Here is a 20,679-nt window from a genome sequence, read left to right on the forward strand (position 1 = left end):
CCCCAGCATGTAATGTTTAACAGGCCCACCTTGTGATTTTACAGCTTGCTCTGGCTCTACGTAGAAGTGCCATTCATAGCTTATTGATTTAAAGGAGCTGTCACCTCTTGCCGTATCGGTGTGAACAACCATATGGTGTAAAATCAGGTACAGGCATTTTCTAGCTGTTTGACGGCTGCTGGAAACTGTAGTCCATGATTCTACCCACTCGGTGCTCTGGGATCCAATTATCTCTTAGTGTCAGGTGGAGGAAAAGCTGCAGCAATGCTCATATAACATGAATACTTTTTTATCTACAATATTTGTTAGATGTAAACAGATTATTGTACTATAGATTTTGTCTCTGTGTTTACTGCTTAAGATTCAAACATGGGTGTTTGAGTGTGGATTGTTAAAATGGACACCCCTAAGCGCAGTTGCAGCACACCTATCTGGACTACCATGGCACAACCCCCTTAGTGAGTAATCTCAAAATTACAGTAGTCAACTTTTAGTGTGATTGAGTTCTTATCAGAAAAAAAAAAAAACATGGACCGAAGAAAAAATAATTAACACCCTCCACAGGGTCACCTTCAACAATAATCCAGCAAAAATGCCATCTACAAGAAAGTGAGCAGAGAACAGCCAGAAAATATCTATATATTCAATATATTCCAAGTGGTCCATATACACCTAGTGCTTTGCTTTGTCCTTACTGCACTCGCAATCCACATCAGCGGGTAACCTTCAAGATATTGTCTATCATTACTGTGCAATGTGTCTCAGCCTGACCTTTCACATTGCAAACTGAAAACAAATCCAAGGTCCACGGAGAAGTACAGCACACCACTGTTGAGTTTACTGCTGGACACGGATATCACAGGCTTGAGTGACATTCACAGCGTGACAAAGCTTTTCAGTTTGCACAAAACTGCTGCAAACAATAAGCTCAACTTCACCATTGCTTCCATTCATGTAAAATTAGGAATTCATACCTAATATCTGTTATCAATATTGGCATCTCTTATTTATTCAAGAAGTAAAGAACTCCCCATGAAAATTGTTCTGAAAGAACACATTAAAACAGCATTGTTACATATAAGGGACCGTGTTTAATGGTGTTCTAAACCGTAGAATGTGTAGTTAGCATTTACATTCTTACCATACTTTGCTCACCTAATTTTGGTGCAAGTCATTTTTTACATCCCCAGAACTGCTGTTGCACAGCAGGTGAAAGACGCCTATCACAGCTTTCATGAAAAATGAAAATATTTAGTATTTTGTTGTTTTAGAGGTAATCACAAAAGATAAACGACTGGTCCTTCCTGCAGTTAAGCCACTGGCCAGATGAAAGTGGCAGATTTCCAGTTCGTCATAAAAGCTTATCACAGATTCAGTTTCTACAATATTTATTTACCTTTTGACAACACAAATTCAATCATCTAGCTTTAAAATGCACGGGTAATTAAAAAAACACCATTTCTTAAACATATGGTGTGCTTTATCCAGCATTTTTTTTTAAACAAGGTTTTCAAGAATGAGAACATTTGTGTTTCTATGGCCACTCTCATTTCTAATTTCCTCCTATCTGATTTTGCAATTCAGTTTTTTCCCTCTTCTTCAGAGAACAAAAAATCTGGACTGTTCTTCAGACTTGCGATAGCAGTTTATAATTACTGCAGAGGAATCATTCATGAATCACAGAGGGAGACTGGAGGGAAGGTATCAGTATGTTTATTAGACAGAATTAGAGGTTATTCCACATATCTGATGAAGAGGGCGATGAACAGGCAGCCAACGAGGGAGACCGTGGAGGCTGAGAGCACCACCACCGTCACACTGCCTGCAGCATTGACCAGTGCACCAAGCCCCGCTCCCACGATGATCTGAGCCAGTTGCACCATGCAGGTCAGGGCTGCACAGTCAGCACCTGTGCCACGTTCATGCTCTGCCTGCCCCTCGCCACCCATCTTCCTTTGCACCTGGTCAGAAGAGGAGGGGTGGAGAAAAAAAATTCAGATACCAATCTGTGTGTGGCAGGGGAGGATTTCATTTCGCTTTTTTAATTTTGGAGGATTGCTTTCTATTTTTCAGTTTCTCTTTTTTTTTTGTTTGACTCCAAAGTCACCTGACAACTGTACTGCTCTGCTAGGTTGCGTTCTGATGTGGTGTTACCTTATCTCATACAGCACAGCACAGTGGCATTCAAAAGGTGTTAACAATCCATTTTGTAAAATAGGAAAAAAATGACCCAGCTTGACTGTGTAATGATGGCTAACCTGAAACATATGAGACAGAAGACCGTTGGATAATCACTGAACCTTTGTGATGGTATTAAAGATATGGAGAGGTTATGTGAGATTACATACTTTGGTCAAGCATCACTGTCAGGTTCTTACCATAAAAGAACACACAAAGACCTGAAGAAAATCCAAGTTCACCTGCTTTTACAGAGCTGTAATGTTAAAAACATGCTAATATATGTAAATTATAATACACATTGAACATAGATGAAAGGTACCCACTTTTATGTATTAGCTCTGTGTAATTCCATGCACATTTTCATATCTGAAAGTGAAAATCCTTATTTCTAGCACATGACATTTAGTTTGGATGACTTCTATACTAGCTGTGTTTTTCTCTCTGTCTGTCATTTTACAGTAATATTTAATATTTAGTCTGAGATGAAGTGATTGGGTTTTTTATTGTATTTTTCTCAATTTTCCAGATAAAGGCAAAACAAAACACTGCATTTGAAATATGTCATATATTCTGGCACTCTGGCTTTCAGAGTCTGAGTTCTATATTCCATATAGAGTAAATTGAGATAAAAGGCAACAGCACACATCTTTTACTAGGGCTGTTGTGTACAAAATAGAAAATACAAAATACCTGCATATTATATGATCTTTATTTAAAACCTCCAGAAACCCTGATCAACAAAGATGCTACTGAAGCAAAACCCATGATGGCATTGTACAACAAATACACTCCTTCAGAGGTTAATTTACACATATCTACATATCTGCATTTAACTACCACAAAGCATATTGGAAACTTCGAAAATAAGCACTAACTGGGATATACAGAATTTTGACTAAACCTCGGGATTTACAGAAAAAAATACTACATTATTCTCAAATGCTGAACAAAAATGTGATTTGTTAATAATGTTAATATTTTATTTCAATATATATGATCTGATATCAAACATATATATTCTTGGTTAAATTATGAATGAAAAAACTATCACAACCCTAAAGTACACATTTCCATGGAACTGATGGGTAAAAATAAAATCCCCATAACAAACACAGCAAACACACAGCAGCTACAAAATTTCAGCCAATTTGATACACAGACACAGAGAGCATAGCCCTTAAATATTGCATTACACATACACTTTTGCATTTTAATCAGGACATAGTATATGGCATTGTACACACTCACTATGATGTATAAACCATCTTTTTAGTCAGTACATTTGCATTTTCAGTGATATTCGAAGCCCTATTGGTGTTGTTGCTTAAATGCAACTTTATTGCTACATAATATGGTATTAAGCCTCCTCACATTTGATTTTTTTGGCTTTCCTTTTGTCCTGCTTTAATACTAACCAAAGTGGTAAAATTAACAACCTACTCCCCACCCCTGCCCAGACTGGCCCAGGTTTTAATGCATCACACGTGTACCTATGGAAGCATGTTGCGAATTTTAAAAATCTGTACGCATAATGTACATATGTGCACTCTGAAAAGCCAGCCTCAGTGAACTAACCTAGACGTGACAGAGAGTAGTATCCCAACAACAGCAAAGTCTTAGCTGACAAAACTGCTTGTCATACAATTAAAGTTCATGAACCCCATTGTCTACTATTCTGTTTTTGAGTTAAATCTACCAGAGACACACAGATCTCAACAGATATTACATATAAGAGCCACTGTATTCCAATGGAAACAATTAAAATTCAGGCAGGTTCCTGAGAGAATCAAAGAAAACACTGGCCTCCATTGGCTGTTGTCCAACAGCTACATAGGGACCTGTTAAAATTGCAGGATAATGTGAGATTTACAGGCAAATGGCAAAAAAAACAGATTTTTTAAAAATATATATAATGGTATATTCTTCATTTTGCTTTGTGATAGATGAGGCACAGCTGTGGCCATGTTTCATAGCAATTTAGCCACTGTAAACTACCCATTTGTAATAATAGGGATATTAACATTAGTCCCCATTGTCCTGCAAATTTCAAGCCCAGCTGTGAAAATCTTAAAGCTATAAAGACAGCATAATTCGTATTCCCACTCTGACACTTCCACTTTTCCATCCTACCCCCATTACAGATCCTGACTTATGGGCACACTTGATTGAGTATTCTTTCTCATTTCACCGTTACTTCCTATTAGAGGAGGGGCCGACAGGAACCTTTTACGGAAAATAAAGAACAGGGACGGTGGAAAGTCCTCACCATTCATAAAACATAACTCTCTCTTTCAGCTCTGAGGCCTTCTCATAGGGTCCTTCAATGCTCAGTCTTTTTGTCATTTTCACAAAGTAATAGCCTTGTTCCCTCAAGGATGTAAACTAATTTGATGCAGCCTTGTTAGTTTTTTCCTAGTTTTCTTTTCAGTAAACTTGAAAAAGAAAACAGAAATGTTTCATAAACTGCACATAAAGGCAATGCTGTCTTAAATAATCAATTTAAAGCTACCGGTGCCCCACTTTGCTTCGATTGAATCGCCTCTTTAGAGAGTGAGGAGGGTTTTAGGGGGAGAGGAGAGAGGGAGAGGCAAGAAGGATTTCAGGTAAACATGAGAGGGACAACATCAGAGAGAGAGCACAGACAATAATGGCGCATGATCATACAACGAGGTGGAGCAGACTGACCTCCTCTTCCTTGTGGTACTCTGAGATGAGGTTGAAGGGGATGGTGTAGAGGGTGCTGGACATCACGCCAAAGACGCTGCACAGAGTCAGTGTAACGATGATGTTGGGGAATAGGCAGATCAGGCTGGTACCCAGCCCAAATATGAAGTACCCCACAAAGTAGAGCCCCTTCAGGCCAATGTATGGCAGCAGGAGACGCTGAACATCTGGAGAGAGAGAGACAGAAGACTTGTGCATGTGTTCCCACTAAAAGAGCTACATAAAAGTCAGTTTATGTTTTGTCTGTCAGTGGAAATTTCACTTCATACACATTTGCTGTCCATGGAGAGATTTCGCCTTAATGAGGAACCTTCCCCAATCAATTTTAATTGCATTGCACTCTGTCTTCTATGACCTATTGTTGTAGGAGGTCCTATATGCATATGTCTTCTCTTGAAATTGATTTTGAGCAGGGTACACTAATAATTATGCAGTAATTGTTATATATATATATATATATATATATATATGTATATATATATATATATACATATATATATATATATATATATATATATATATATATATATATATATATATATCCCCTGGATTGCGTCATTCATGTTCAATCTTTGTTAATCAATTGTCCTTACACTGGCTATAAACAGTATCATTTCTATAATGATGCAATACTGTTCTGTATAATTCACACATGGGGGGGGGGGGGGGGCAGATAAAATTTATCACCTGGTGATTAATAATGAGCTGAGGTAACTCACATGAATATAGCGCAGATGACACGGCATTGATGCATAAGCCCCAGCAGCCCACTTCTACACCCCTCTCATATGTGTTGTAGGCTGTGGAGTTGTGGTCAGTATATGGGTTCCCCTTATATACAATCTGAGGAAGCACAAGGGATGAACATAAACAAGAAACCCTTGCACTTCAACAGTACATCGCAGGGTAGTCACAGAAGAGCGATGGTCTCCTCTTCGCAGGGAAGTGGCACAGAAGTCAGTTAACCATGAATAAAACACAAAGAACAGTTTTAGGGACAGTAGCCTTCCAAAATGATAAATGAAGGTCATTCAATTCATTTCAGATTCAGAGACCTGAAATTGTTTGTCGAACACTTAATGGATCGCATTCAATTAAGCTACAGACAGATTTGTTGTAAAATGTTGATTAAGGGGCATAGATGAAAAGAAGCATCTTGAGCACAACCATCCTTCCAACTTCACAGGTCTCATGAAGGACTAAACACAGATAATGGCAAACTCACTGATCAGAGTTCTGATGGAACAGAAACTACAATAGACCATCTGTCCCAGGAGCCAATAATGAGAAAATATGCATTTCAAGCAAGAGGGGATATTTCATATGTTCACTTAATTTGTACATGTAATACAATTTTAACTGATGTAAAAATAGTAATATACTTTTACTACATGGTAATCACAGTCACCTTTCCCCTAATTTTCCTATCATATAAGCCAATGGGATGGGTTTGCAAACACAAAAATGTTGCATACACAAATTGCGTTTCACTATAATCCATACACTTTCACTAAAATATGTGATCGAAGTGATAGTGACATTAAGCTTAATGATCTCTTATCCTCATTTCAATCTGCCTCCTGCTCCAGCATGATGATTTATAACTACTTTAGCACACAGTATTCAGAGTCATACATGATTTATCCATGCTTTCGTCATTTGTGCCCCATATATTTCCTCAGATGAAAGTGCTTTTTTTTACTAGCATTTTGTGTGACTCAAGACTTCATCCCTTCTCTTTTGTGCTTGTCAATTTATAATTTTCAGTCTTATCAGTATGCAGTGCAACTCTCCTTGTTTGGCAGAAATAGGAATAGGATTTGACTTAATTACTGATAAATCAAGACAATAGAAAGGTAAAACAGAGAGAGACGGACAACTTATTAATATACAATATTAATATTTGTGGGATACACTGAAAGCTTCAACAGTTTGAGGTAAACTTTTTTAGTTTTTTTGTACATTGGATATTCAGCTTTGCATCACATCCCTGTAACGCCATTGCTTAGCTCTGTAGCTTTCTGCTGCTCACATCAATATGAGTGGTATACAGCCTTGAAGCTGCATTAACATATTTTAATCTTAAGTCCTTTTAATTAAAGACATTAAAATATAAATCAGAAAGGTGGTTGCATTTGATAATGGTCACATGTTGTAAATCAAATCATCTTGGAGATCCGAGCTAATCGAGATTTTCATTTCCGCGTTGTGTTTGTTCGGACGTGAGTTTTTTTGCACATGAATGGGAATGATGACAGAACCTCTCTCCCAGACTTACAATGACCTATACACTGAAAAAGCGTTCACGCACATGCATGATTATAGATAAGGATTACCTGTCCCATGAAGTCAGTGAAGAAAAGCATGTTACAGAGAAAGGCAGTCCACCCCAGCAGGTGACTGACACAAAGGCAACGATAGTGACTCGGCATGTTGATCATTGCCAGGAACAAGGACTTCAGGGTCATCCGCTTCTGCACCTAAACAGACAACATTTACAGGTGAAACCTCTCTGGGTATGGCACTCCTTTTCCAATATAAAGAATATGCAAGCCAGTCTGTGTACATTAGATGCATTTACAGTAAACAGTACAACAGACATTAAGCCTGTCTGTTTTTATTTCTGTATATAAAATATATGCATTAATTGAATGCATCAGTGTATGGTATTATGTATTGTTTTTTTCTATGGCAATTTCTCTCTACGGTTAATTTACATCGAGGAAGATTTTGCACCCTATTCACATGACCCTGGTAATTGTACATCATTTGACATGTTCATTGTGGTTTTTTCTTCAAAAAAAGATAAGGCAACATTTATTTGTGAGATATGGCTGTTAGTCACCCAGTGTAAATTTTCACTTTGAATAGTTGAGTCCGTAATTTTTAACAAACTCAATACATATGTATATGTTTTTCATGACATCTGTTACCCTCTCTAATAGCTGATAATTATGATGATGATCATAATAATGATGATCCTATTACAAATGACAGTTATCATAATGGAGGTGTCAATCACTGAAACTGATTCATTAAAATATGGCAGCTTGTAGAGAAGCTCCAATAAACAAGCTCAAAAGAACAAAAATTTAAAAACCAATAATTTATTTTAAAGCAAAACAACAAAACAAAGGCCCTGTTTACACTTGGTTTTAAAATGCGTCTTGGGCGATCGGATCACAAGTGGCCAACCGAAACACATTGCCGTTTGCACCTGTGTCTAACATGTGTCTTCAAGGGGTCCAACTGACCGCTTGTGTTCAGATTTCATTACTGCCTATGTCACCCTGCCTACGTCAGTCTCTGTCGCCAGGCAAGCGCCAGATTTGTTTAGTATGGGCTAGCTAAGAAAACAAAAATGTTTCAAGAACTAATATACATGTACGGGCTATTCCAACTGTTGAGATTGGCAGGACGAAGTCATTTGCGATTTGCAAAAGAGCGCAGGACAAGAGGAAAAAGGAATAATGTTAGAAAAGCATTTCTTCAAATGTTGGCTCGCTGTCACCAAAACAACCACCACGTCCTGCATTGATGACTTATTTTCCTGTTACGTCCTTGTCGGGGAGGCATCAGGACGCATTAGCGTTTACACTACAAAAGATATGTGGTCAAATGCACCCCAGACCACCTTGGCAAGTGGTTTGAGTGATCAGATCACAATGAGTCTTGGTGGTTGTTTACACTTGTATTTAGCACTGTCCACTTGTGATCCAATCGCCCAAGACGCATTTTAAAACCAAGTGTAAATGGGGCCAAAGAAACCAGCTTATGTAAGCCAGCAGCAGGGACAAAGTGAACCTCTCCCTACTCCCCAGCCGTACCTGTATTTAATCAGGCCTCAATCAGCAAGGTGTGGCTCATTATCCAATAGGCTGGGTCCCTTACAAAGTGCCAACATGTGAAGCCAATTAACAAATGACTGTTACACAATTGACAATTAACAATTGATATTTAGTCCTGAGGGAGAGGTGGTGAAGGCTCTCCCTCACACAGTTATTATAGAGCACTTTCATTTGTGTCCTATTTTTTACTTTTTACTGTTCACTCACTTATTTTTATCTTTTCAACAATGACCATTTACCATTGTGGACTTGAAAAGTTGACATTTGCCTTTTACTCACATAGATCTGAATGGATTGAAAAGGATGGGTATACTTTTTAGAATGTAAAATCCATGGTGAAAGTTGTGATCAAATTATGCCACTAGTTTGTGTGAAAACATGGCCATTGCCATCTAAGTGCTACAACTTGAATCCTAGCTTTGAATCCTAGTTTTGAAATCATGGACTGGATCCATTTAATTTATTTCATCCCCTGAAAAGTCCTGAAAGACAGCAGATAACTATGAATGATGGAAAAATGAAGACAACATGTCTCATCAGTAACAGAAAATGAGGGGCGATAAAAGAATAAATGATAACAAAGAGAAAGATTTCATCGACATGGCACCAGCGTGTATCTGAGCCTTGTTCTGACTTTTCCAAGACAGCTGTTATGTTAGGCTTTCATATCAGTACATCTGTGGATGTCATTGTTACCTGTACTTTATTTTCCTCTGGAAATAATACTATCACAATGTCTGGCTCTTTATCACAAGATGCACCAGACTTTCCCTCTCAAAACCTTTGTAATTGAGGTTAGGTAGTGTAGCATGGAATGCTTGAAATGTTTAAGTTATTTTATGCATTTTATACCTATCTGCACCACAAGTAAATCAAGTGAAAAAATGATCAAATTTATAAAAAGGCTTCTTCCCTTCAGCAGGTTTCTGTGGGAGACACCCATGGTCTTGGCATTCCTTTGACGCAACCTGACAGGGTCTGAAGTGGTTCAAATTCTGAAGCCTTTTTTGGAAACCGTAAGAATCTGTAATCTCACCGCTTGCCACTCATTTCTAACCATCACAAATTAATTTTCCTTAAAGCTTGAAAATAGATGCCAACTGTGGGAATTTCAATACCTCATGTAATGCCAAACAAACTGTAAATAAGAAAAAAAAACCCAACATGTAAGATATGACAAAACGTAATGCTGCCTTAATTTTTTAATGGCTTATGGGGGCCTTTATGGTGAAATTCTTCGCAATTGGGTTGAATCAGCCTGTTAATATTACTGCAGTGAGTCACAGGTCAGAGTGATTGTGCCTTGATGACACAGTTTAATTAATGACTGTTGAAATTCATTTGGACCATGCCTAATCCCTGTAAACTGAAGGTGAAAATTGTCAAGAAGCTCTTCTCATTGTGAGGTTTTCTTGGCCATGTATTTATTCACTTGTGTATACATGCATGTGTGCATGTACATGTGTGCATGCATAGTGTGAGTCTATGTGTGTGCATAAGACAGCATGCCTGTGGGTTTTTTGGTCCCTCATAATGAAAAATGACATGAAAAAGATGAAAGCTTCTCACATCTTTTTTCACATCAGCTCATAATTCTGGCATTAAGTGACTGTAACATATGCTACACAAAGCTGAAGAGTGCTTATCTTTGTCACTGAAAAAAGCAATCACTGTGAAATTCAGCTAATTACACAAGTGGGTTCAGCACTTCATTCTCTTTGTATATGCAAACACTGCAAAAACTTTTCCTGTCTTTTTGTATGAAACACTCCCATTATACAACCTCCCTATTGCCTCTACCAGACCACCTACACAACACACATGGCCAAGTATTACATGTCTTGCAAGTATTGCCATGCACATATCAAGGCAAGCAGAGTCCTCATGCAGCCATTTTCAACAGCTGTGTAAGACAGCGTTTCTCAAACCTCTCCTGGAGGACCCCTTGTCCTGCATGTTTTAGATCTCTCCCTGCTCCAACACAGCTGATCAACTTGTTATGAACTCCTGAAGCTGTTTAATAACAAACTGATCATTTAAATCAGCTGTGTTGGAGCAGGGGGCGATCTAAAACATGCAGGAAAAGGGGTCCTCCAGGAGAGGCTTGAGAAACGCTGCTGTAGGAAACTCGGAGTCAAATGTTTGTATGGCCTGATTGTCAATCACTGGTTTTAATGCATTGAGGCTCACAATGGGGTCAAATTATGCATGATCTGTGACTGGACTCATTCATAATAATTATTGTAAAGAAAAGGATTTGTTAGGAATTGGACTCCTGATGCAATACAATGAAAAAATCCAGGAAAAAAAATGGGATTCAATGGAATCCCAAATTACTGTCAGTGTAGTCGATGATGCAATGAAAACAAAACATTTCTCATTTGCAAATGTAACATCCCAAATACTGTGACTGTGTTTGGCCTACTAATTACACACAATGTTATGTTCAGAATGCAACCACTTCATTTCAGAAATATTTCTTGAGGAAAATGCTAAAAGTAATTAAACAAGACAGCATAAAACTCCAGAAACAATGATCATTTGAAGTGGTTTCCTTGTTAGTGACTGACCTCTTTGTTGGGCTGCTTGGCACTGGAGGTGACAGAGTTGGCTTCTCCCAGAGCCGAGAAGGACCGTGTCCTAAGCTCTGGTTCAGGGCCAGGCACTTTGGGCAGTGCCCCATAATCGCTTCCATGTGTCCCAAGGAGAAGAAGGGTGTCAGAAGAGCTGGAGTCTGCAGGCACATCCTTCTCCAGTGGTTTTTCCGGAATGCTGAAGAGGTGGACTGTGAGGAAGGTTGCCAGGGTCAGGGCAGAGAAGAAGAAGATGACATGGTACTCTGACCCCAGCAGCACACCCAATGCAGAGTGACCCCAGTCCATCGCTCCGATTAGGTACCCACAGGCACCCCCCAAACCTGCAACACATCAAAGATAGATGGTGACTGGGCCGCACAAGCCAATATGTTTTGACATTAAAGGTTAGCATGTTGTTTGCCATTTAGCTCCTGCACACTCATCAACAAAAAAAGATTCAGTTCCAGTAACATAATGGTATATGCCAAGGTCACTGGTACCGTTCAACAACAACAGTGTTTCTGTTCCTGTTTCTTGTGTGTTTCACAGAGTTGAATGCAGAATTTGCAACTATTAATAAATGTGTATACAACAAAGCAATTACGCTTCATTTTACATCTATATTTATATGGTAACAAATATTATGCCACAAGAAAGCAATAAAATGTAGACGGGGTCGTAACAGTATGAAAGCCATGAAAAATAATAAACAAACAAAAAATGCATTCAGGTCATTCAGCTACAGATTTGTGAGAGAGTTCTAGTAGGCCTACATTAAACTCACTTATTAAATGTAAGCACTGTCAATTGCTTAATATGCTTCATCTTTCTTTTCAGTGTTTTGCCAAAGGACAATACACCTTTTCAGCATCGACAGAATTTGCTCTCAATAAGCACTTTTGATTTTTTTGTGCTAAACTGAAAAGTAGTTTTTTTTTTTTTTGTACAACTGCAATGTAACATTTAACTTTTTAACTAGTCACTGAAATAGGATCCTGTAGGACAGTTGCTCATTCCATGCACTCAACTTGCAAATTAATACCTAAGTTTGTCTTGAAATCACAGTGTCCTGCTCAGCCAGTGTTTGGACTTTTTTTTAATAATGTCAGCCTCCGAGAAATTATGCTATAATACAGTACTTGCAAAAATGTGGTGACTGGTGAATTGTATTTGGATTTGGCATTGATTTCTGCAAAATGTTTTTGTGTTCAGCACACAAGATGTAATAATCTAGTCTGTGATAAAATAGGTCACAGCTGACAACTCCAAACATATAGACATTTTGAGGCATTTCATGAATTTCACTCTCACACAGAGCAGTGGTTTACACAAGGTAGATACAGTCTACTAAAGTAACTCACTTGGGACTCAGGTCAGACAAATAGTTTGTGAGGAACACAATGAACTGTTCTATACATATTGAAATGATGATATGATGATGTTCTATACATAGATTCATATGATGCTTTGGATCTGCTTTTCAAAGATAAAGTCTGCATTTCCTATATATGGAATTATTAAATCTTGGGACTGACACTAACTTTTTTCATTTTAGGTTCTGCTTCAGATGTTCTGATCTCAGCGTACCTTTTTAAATGTTTTTTTGTGTGTAACTTAACCTTGTATTTCAAAGTGAGCAAAATGAATTTTATTCTGTAGCTTCTTAATACCCATAAAGGATAGCTGATGGCCACTCTCAAAGCATTTTTTCTTCTAAGAACATCTCCACTGTCCACTCCATCTCACTGTCTGTGCTTTTTTTTTCTTTTCAGTATTACCATCTACCATCTTTTCAGTAGACCTTGAGTGGGTTCTTAATTGGTTTTCCTTGCAATTTCATGCCAATTATTCACACATTCATAAGAGATTACCTGGTTAATTACCTCCACCATGAAGAGTACAGAGAGACCAGGTGATAGAGTATAACAGCAGAATGCATAATTACAAAACAGACTTTTTTTCCCATGATGAGGTAGCTGTTAATTCCTATTGGAATGTACGGTATGGGGAAAATCAAAGCAGGAATGGCGCCAGCAACTTGGGGTGATAGGGGATGAGGGAGCGAGGGGAAGGCCCACGTAAGCGCCGCCGTGACCGACCGCCTGCTCTTCTCCCCCACACACATACACACTCTCCCCAGCAAGCCAGCTAGTCATGCGCCTCCCCGCCCTCTCAGATCTAACACATGACTGCAGCACATGACTGAGTGTGTGCTGGATTAAGACACACTGGGCGCGCTCCCACCGCTGCTCTCACTGCCTCTGAGGGTTGCTTAATAACACCCTGAAACTCCACTGCCTGCATTCCTGCACATTCAGTTTTAAACTAATAGCTCGCACAGTGATGAAGGGAAGGCTTGTAACAAAATTATCTGCCATTACCCTTAACTGAAAAGGAACAACAACATGTTATAAAAGAAAAAAAACAATGCTAAAGAAAAGACAAGGATCATATTTAAGTATAAAGAAATAAAAGACAGTACAATGCTAAAGATCAAAGAATAACACATTTAATTTAAGCAGAAGAAAATGACCCAATATGTAGTTTTTTTCTTTAATGCCATGTTTTTGTTCCTTCTTTAGTCAGAGGTGTGCATAAATGTGGACGACACTGGATGTCCCAGTGCTAGCTGAAATGTATTTGAACATTATGTAAAGATAAAAATAAAACTGGGGACATCATTTGTTTGATACAACAAGAGAGCAAGAGAGATGGGTGTGCACATTACCTTTCTCATAAGTCTCATATATGTTTATTAGATGTAGACAGTATTTTGAAAAGCATTTCTACTCTCCATTTCTTTATTTAGAAAGTAAATTGAATGACTGTATTCTTGCCAGATTCAATAAATGTACATTCTAGGAAATGGCAACATAAGAGCTTCACACTCTTGAAAATTACTAAACTTTTAATCAATGAACGCAATATGAACAGCTGCTGGGCTGTATGAGGTCTTCAGAGCTTGTAATTGTGGTATTGTATGTTTGCTCTGAGTGAAGCCCACGCAACTTACCCGTAAGGAGGGCATGATAGTGAAGGCCTCTCTCCTTATCCTGATGTGAGCAGACATCGAAGAGGTAGGCCTTGATGGGCCCGTCAATGAAGTCTGCCGCAAAGTCAAACAATACCACCCCACACATCACCACCACGATGTCCAATGTCCTCTGCAAGTTCCTGTCGGTCACCATGGCTGCAAAGAGTGGAATGACAGTGGCAGTGACCGTGACATAAGAGAGCAGGGCTTTGCACTCACCAAAGAGCACTGAAATCACCAGGCATGTCTCTACTCCTCTGAACAGTGAAGAACACCAAAATGAAATATTTTTTTTATCTTAAATGATACACATTGCTACAAGGGCAGTCAGAGGGTCAATGTGCATTCTGCAGTTGCACAATGGTTCGATTAAGCCATTTCACAAAGTAAAAGAAAGGCCTAATGTAAGTTGATTGACCTGTTAAGTACTCTGAAATGATCAGCGAAAGCAGAAACGCACAAGAGATTGCCCCCAATGTTACTAACAGATGAAACATGTACCATACAACAAAATACAGTACAGAACTGTAGAGAGAGACCTGCAGCTGTTAAAGCCAGGATCAGGTCGTACCAAGGCTAATTACAATCAGCAGTAAGATGACAGATATATTCCATCCCTGGCTGCCTCTGTAAACTTGAATGTGATCACACTCTGCTCTTGCAGGTCCCATTCATGTTTATTCCTGCTGGTTTATGTAATTTTCAAAGTGTAATCCTCCAGGATATATGTCATGAGGCAAAACTTCATCACATCTCATCCAAGGGAGTCAATCTCTTGTAAGAAGCCTACAAGTTTTTTATTCACCCATCTGGATTCAAAAGATATCCCTATCCCTGACAGGGGCCACTGGAATACAATTGTCTTGTTGTCTCTGTGATTACATGACCCCATTGACCATTAAAGTAGTCATTGACCTTTTTTCAGCTGTTGGATGACTTTCCACTTTTCCATATTAAATGCTCCTGATGAAAAAGCAGATCCCAGAAGGGCACATTCTTACCTAACAGTGTTTTTTTAGAAATGAAATGCCTGGCATTCAGAATAGACACAGATAAAAATACACTCCTTTCAAAACAAATTCTGAAGAAATTACGCATTAAAATAGCTTTCCGGCTGTTAGCTTTACAATGAAATACTTTGACTCAAAAAAGACCCTACCATATTCTATTGACAAAAATATTATAATTATACATGTACTAGATAAGATTTTTAAATATCCACTTTTAAAATTATATTCTATTTATTAATATGTCTGAAGTTAAACAGTAAATGTACAAATTACTACAAATTACCTGACAAGTAAAGATGGTTATGTAACATGGGTGTATACATATTGAACATGTTTATAAGACCAGTATACAATTCAAACATGAAATACACTTAGTATGTGTATATAATGAATGCACAATGAAACATTATTTAAAAGGGGTTAACACCAAACACTGGAACAATATAATACACAAATTAAAAGTGTAACTCACTTAATATCCTTTTCTGTGTAGCATTACAATGAGAGCATGTTAGTATTATACAATGATGCAGTCATACAGGAGAGCTAAGTATTGTAGCCATGCCTTTTATAGGCAAGGCCTTTTATAGGCAAGAAAATTTGACTGAAGACTGAATTTCAGTTTATGTCCTCTACTGCTCTTACAGCATTAAATTAATTTATTGCTTAATTCGTGAGTCTAATGCTTTCAGCAATCAGTGTGCTTTACCACCATGTCACCATAAACTCTTAACATATTGCATATCATTTAAAGATATCAAATTCTATACAATATTTCTCAGAAACTATGTCAACATTTCTCAGTCTGCCACAACAAATAGAGTGTATAGTGTAGTGTATACTAGAAAAATTGTTGTATACCACAAATAGTATGCCACAGAGTGTATACTACAAATATTGTAATGTATACCACAAATATTGTTTTCAATCTACAAAAGCCTGAAGTTACGCACATGGACAAAATAGTATAAATGCAATTTAAAAGCACTTTCAAAAATAATGTCTGGCATGAAAATCATTCACATAAAAATAAAGATAAGTTTCACCAAACAATTTGGGTCAAAATATCTCACACACACTGAATATGCTCTGCCCTGATGTAAAGCTACCTAATGTTTCTTAAATTCTGTCACATATTTTGCCCCTTTTATTCCATCGGACCATTGGAGGAAATTGTTGCATTTCAAAGTTATGGGCCCAATTTTAAACTCTGATGTTAAGCATGGTCAAGTCCAAGTCAATAGATGTGGGTTCAGCATAAATGTGGTATTTTGAAATCACAAAAGCCCCACAAAGTGGAGTACAAGTAGCATGTGGGCTGGGCTGGACTGTTTAATGAGGTGTGTGTGTGAGGAAGGTATGTCCAGATGTTGGCCAGTCCAGGTGCAGCCACATTACCTTTAAAAGTATGTTTACCCTAAGGCAAACATGATGCAATAACATTTCAGCAAAAATGGACTATGGAATATATATTTCTTTTTATTGACACAAGGCATTCAAAACTTGGCTCATTCTTTCTTGTGTTTCATATGCTGGTGCAGACACAGACACACACACAGACACACAGAGACACACACACACACACACACACATGCATACACATGCACACAGAAGGACCCAAGTACAGTTATGATAGTGAAGCTTTAAAAAGACAAAATAGAAGTGAATCAAATAGGGTTGCAACAATTAAGCAGACATCTGCTTTTCACCTGTATTCAACTCCTCCAACCTTAAAATGTGAATTCTAATTTCTAAGTATCCCTTGATTGTGGAATCATGATTTCTTCTTTTTTCTTAAATGAAACTATTTAAACACAATTCTGCATACTAATTGCAGCTTATAAAAATGGTGAAAAAGGTTTTTGAGAAACTACGAGGACTTCATTCTTGTGGTGGCTTCTGGGAAGAAAACATCTTACTTCAAAGGTGCATGTTCTTGTCATGGTGAGCATTAATGTATCACTGAGTAGTGTGTCCATATCATAATAAACAGTAATGTGTGTCCATAGTATAACAAGCGATAATGATCAAAGTGTGTCCATATCATAATAAGCAAAAATGATCCATTATCACCCTGTCATTTGGGATCTCCCATTTTTAATTTCTTATCTTTTAGACCATGAAATGTTAACAATGTAATGGAAAACTGCTGAAAGTAATCTTTTTAAAATACTTTCTTTACTGTGGCATTTCACAAAGTTAGCCTAGGCTTTTATTCTTCAAGTCAAATTGCTCCATTTTGCCATGATAACCCCACCACTACCATCAAACACACCCATTTTGTTTGGAGTTTGACAAATAATCAGTCAAAATTAGCATACAAGTCATTGATGATACCTATATAAAATAACTTGGTCTAGTAATATTGCATCATTATGAAACCAGACATGTCAAAAAAAGTAAAAATGTCTTTAAACCTTCTCATGCTTCATATATAAGACCTTCAGCACTTCTTCAATTCAATACAATTCAATTTTATTTGTATTGCGCTTTTTACAACACAAGTTGTCACAAAGCAGCTTTACATTGATCTCAGGCCTGAGACTCCCTGAGAGCAAGCCTAAGGCAACGGAAGCAAGGAAAAACTCCCCAATTAACAGGAAGAAACCTTGAGCAGAACCCAGCTCAGAGGGAAAGCCCATCTGCTTCTGGCTTCTTAAAAGCCAAAGACATAAAATTCCCTATTGCAATATAGAGCATCTTGTACACAATGTATAAGGGATTAAAAACCCATGTAATATGCTAATGTGACATCACATCCTTCTTAGGAGCAGTCAACCAGAGCTTTATCTACTGTAGATATGTCCCCATACATGCGCTGTTTACATGTGCTTTTTTAGAAAATAGTAAATATTTAAACTTAATTTTCAGGAGTATACCTACTGCAACTCTATAGTAATTAATGAATATAGCTGGAGGTTACAATATACATCAACTGGGGCCCATAGTGTGCTTTGCCTTAGGCCCAGCACTCCTCTATGAATGACCTTGTGTGCAGAACAGTTGACAAAAGAGGGAAACAAACAATCTACACATTACAAGGATCTCATATACGATGGGAAGAACATTTTATTATTATATGATTTTTAAAAATGCTATTTTTAAACCTCAAGGAAAAGTGAGGAGTGTAAGATTTTAATTTAAATGGCTAAAGGCAGAGAATTAGTTAAATTTTGCTGTTTTTCTTCTTCTCACCTACCCCCACAAATGAATTTCAATGGTCTCAGTCACAGTTTAACAATAGGTGCTGTTATATTCACATTTAACAAGTCAAGCAGTAGAAAGCTTAAGTTTTTTCTTAGCCTAAATCACCAACACTTAACACATGAAAAATTGCAAAATTTCTATAAAGCTTACATTTAAAATCTGGATAACAAACATTTGACCTTTTCAACTCTCCTGCGGTAAAGTAAATGACACGCAAAAGTCAAAATAATTGGAGAAGGAAAGTGGATAAAACTGGAATTCACTCGATTTGTGAAGTAATTGCATGATGAAAACCATGAAATCCATTCTTGGGAACAAAAAGTAGGCTTTCATGTTATCCTTTTACAATTTGTTTAGGAGACATTTTTCTTCAGGGCAATTTTTAATGCTTGTAATTTCTTGCATCTTACAGTCTACAAGCAATTGATTTAGCAATTATTGGCACAATTGAAGTACATTGGTCATGGATGCAACATCACACACAATACTGAAACCCTCTGGTCCATAATCCCGTGCCACAGTGCTACCCCTTTATGAAATTTAAAACTGCAAGTAGGAAATTGACTTTTCTTACTGAAGACTTTTCAATATAATTGTGATAATGCAAGGAAGCACTGAAATAAACTGGCCAAATTATTTTTCAAATGAGTGTAGAGGCACCCCCACTTGGTGCTCACATAATTACTTTTGAAAAACAATGGCATGTCTTCGCAGGTGGGGACTTAAAACAAATTACATATTTGCAGGTCCCATAGAAACTGTTCAGTCTTTAAAAACAACCCTATGTTGAGCTTGCTTTGTTTTATGAACATAATTGCATTTGCAATATGCCATACCCTCTACATTCTCTCAAGATATCACAAATCAGTTCTATGAAATCTGCCATAAATTAACTTTTTAAATAACCTATTAATGATTCTGTTTTAAGTAGCCAAAGCAAAAGATAAGGGAGCTTGTAGTCTGGCTTCTTGTTATCAAGTGGTTAGAATTTTGGAGACCACTGTGAAGTGTTTTCTGCTGGAGGGGGATACAAAAGGATACAAACCTCCACAGCTATGAAATTAGGTAACACGCTGCTCATTTTCTATGGGCAATGAAATCGGCAACATTTCTGTTGTCAGTGAAACACATGCACAGTCACTGTAAGATGAATGCAGATCTACTCAGTTAAAAATACTCTTGGCAATAAGAATGCAAATAAATCAAACACATTGTGGGTAACAAAACATACTGCAACGCACCTATGCAAGTATTGATACGCACAATCAAATTGCAGTGTGTCATTGTGTGACATTGGCTCGTAAACCTGTAAAGGAAGCTGCATTATCATAATGTAATGCATCCATAGTCTATTCTCAATGTGTTTCAAGAAATAATAATAATTACTGTAAACCTCACCTGCGATCACAGCATCTCCGTTGAGGAACAAAGTGAGGCCCACCAACATCATTATTCCAAGCGACAAGATGTAGGGTCGCCTCCGGCCCCATGGTGATCTACAGTAATCACTGGCAGACCCGATGACTGGCTGAAGGATGAACCCCAGAATGGGGCTGATCAGCCAAACAAGGCTGTAAAGGCTCTTGGGGAGTCCCACACTTAGAAGCACAGGGGTAACAAATGCAGCTTCCACCGCATAGCAAAATTCCCTTCCAAACATAATCATGCCGTGCATTATAAGTCTCCCCCGTGATCTTCTGGGGGGCTCCACAACCCCAAACACAGCCGATTCCATGCTTTCCATGTAGTTTTCCTTAGATCCATAGTCATCCGAATAGTGAGCCATGGCTGTAATGTCAGCTCCGGGCTTCGGTACTCTGCCGAGCTCTTCCTCTGTTAGGAGAGTCATTGTGGAGAATATTAGACAGGCCAAGTATGCCCTGCAATGGCAAACAGCCTAACTGCTGTCTGGCTAATCTCTACTGCATAGCAGGGCAATATGAGCAAGTGAATAACTCCCCTGTAAAACCTCTGGGCTGTGTTGAGAAGGGGGTGGACTTTTCATTAGGATGAATGAAGTCAAGCTTTTCTTCCTCCTTTCGTGGAGGCTTGTAGAATCACAAGCCAAGTTATGAGCACGTGACAGAGATTAGCAACTT

General features: G+C 38.0%; 1 protein-coding gene across 1 annotated transcript; it reads right to left on the reverse strand.

The window, feature by feature from the left end:
* Positions 1-1,708: 1,708 nt before the first annotated feature.
* On the reverse strand, positions 1,709-20,429 carry slc45a2 (solute carrier family 45 member 2). The gene is made up of 7 exons (XM_036530026.1): positions 19,979-20,429; positions 14,343-14,519; positions 11,324-11,670; positions 7,242-7,385; positions 5,625-5,748; positions 4,867-5,072; positions 1,709-1,961 (listed from the first exon to the last, which is right to left on the reverse strand). The coding sequence occupies exons 1-7, from the start codon at positions 20,427-20,429 to the stop codon at positions 1,734-1,736; spliced, it is 1,677 nt and encodes a 558-aa protein (XP_036385919.1). The 3' UTR covers positions 1,709-1,733.
* Positions 20,430-20,679: the final 250 nt, after the last annotated feature.

The sequence above is a fragment of the Megalops cyprinoides genome, chromosome 5, assembly GCF_013368585.1.
Source record: "Megalops cyprinoides isolate fMegCyp1 chromosome 5, fMegCyp1.pri, whole genome shotgun sequence".
NCBI classification, from domain to species: Eukaryota; Metazoa; Chordata; class Actinopteri; order Elopiformes; family Megalopidae; genus Megalops; species Megalops cyprinoides.

Bases quoted from the DNA above. Each gene is read 5' to 3' on its own strand.
- slc45a2 (XM_036530026.1), bottom strand. From the start codon at position 20,429: ATGACTCTCCTAACAGAGGAAGAGCTCGGCAGAGTACCGAAGCCCGGA. The intron at 5,749-7,241 runs GTAATCCTTATC...GTGCTTCCTCAG, and splicing joins TCACTGACTTCATGGGACAG to ATTGTATATAAGGGGAACCC. The intron at 1,962-4,866 runs GTCAGTCTGCTC...TCTTCTGACCAG, and splicing joins AGTACCACAAGGAAGAGGAG to GTGCAAAGGAAGATGGGTGG.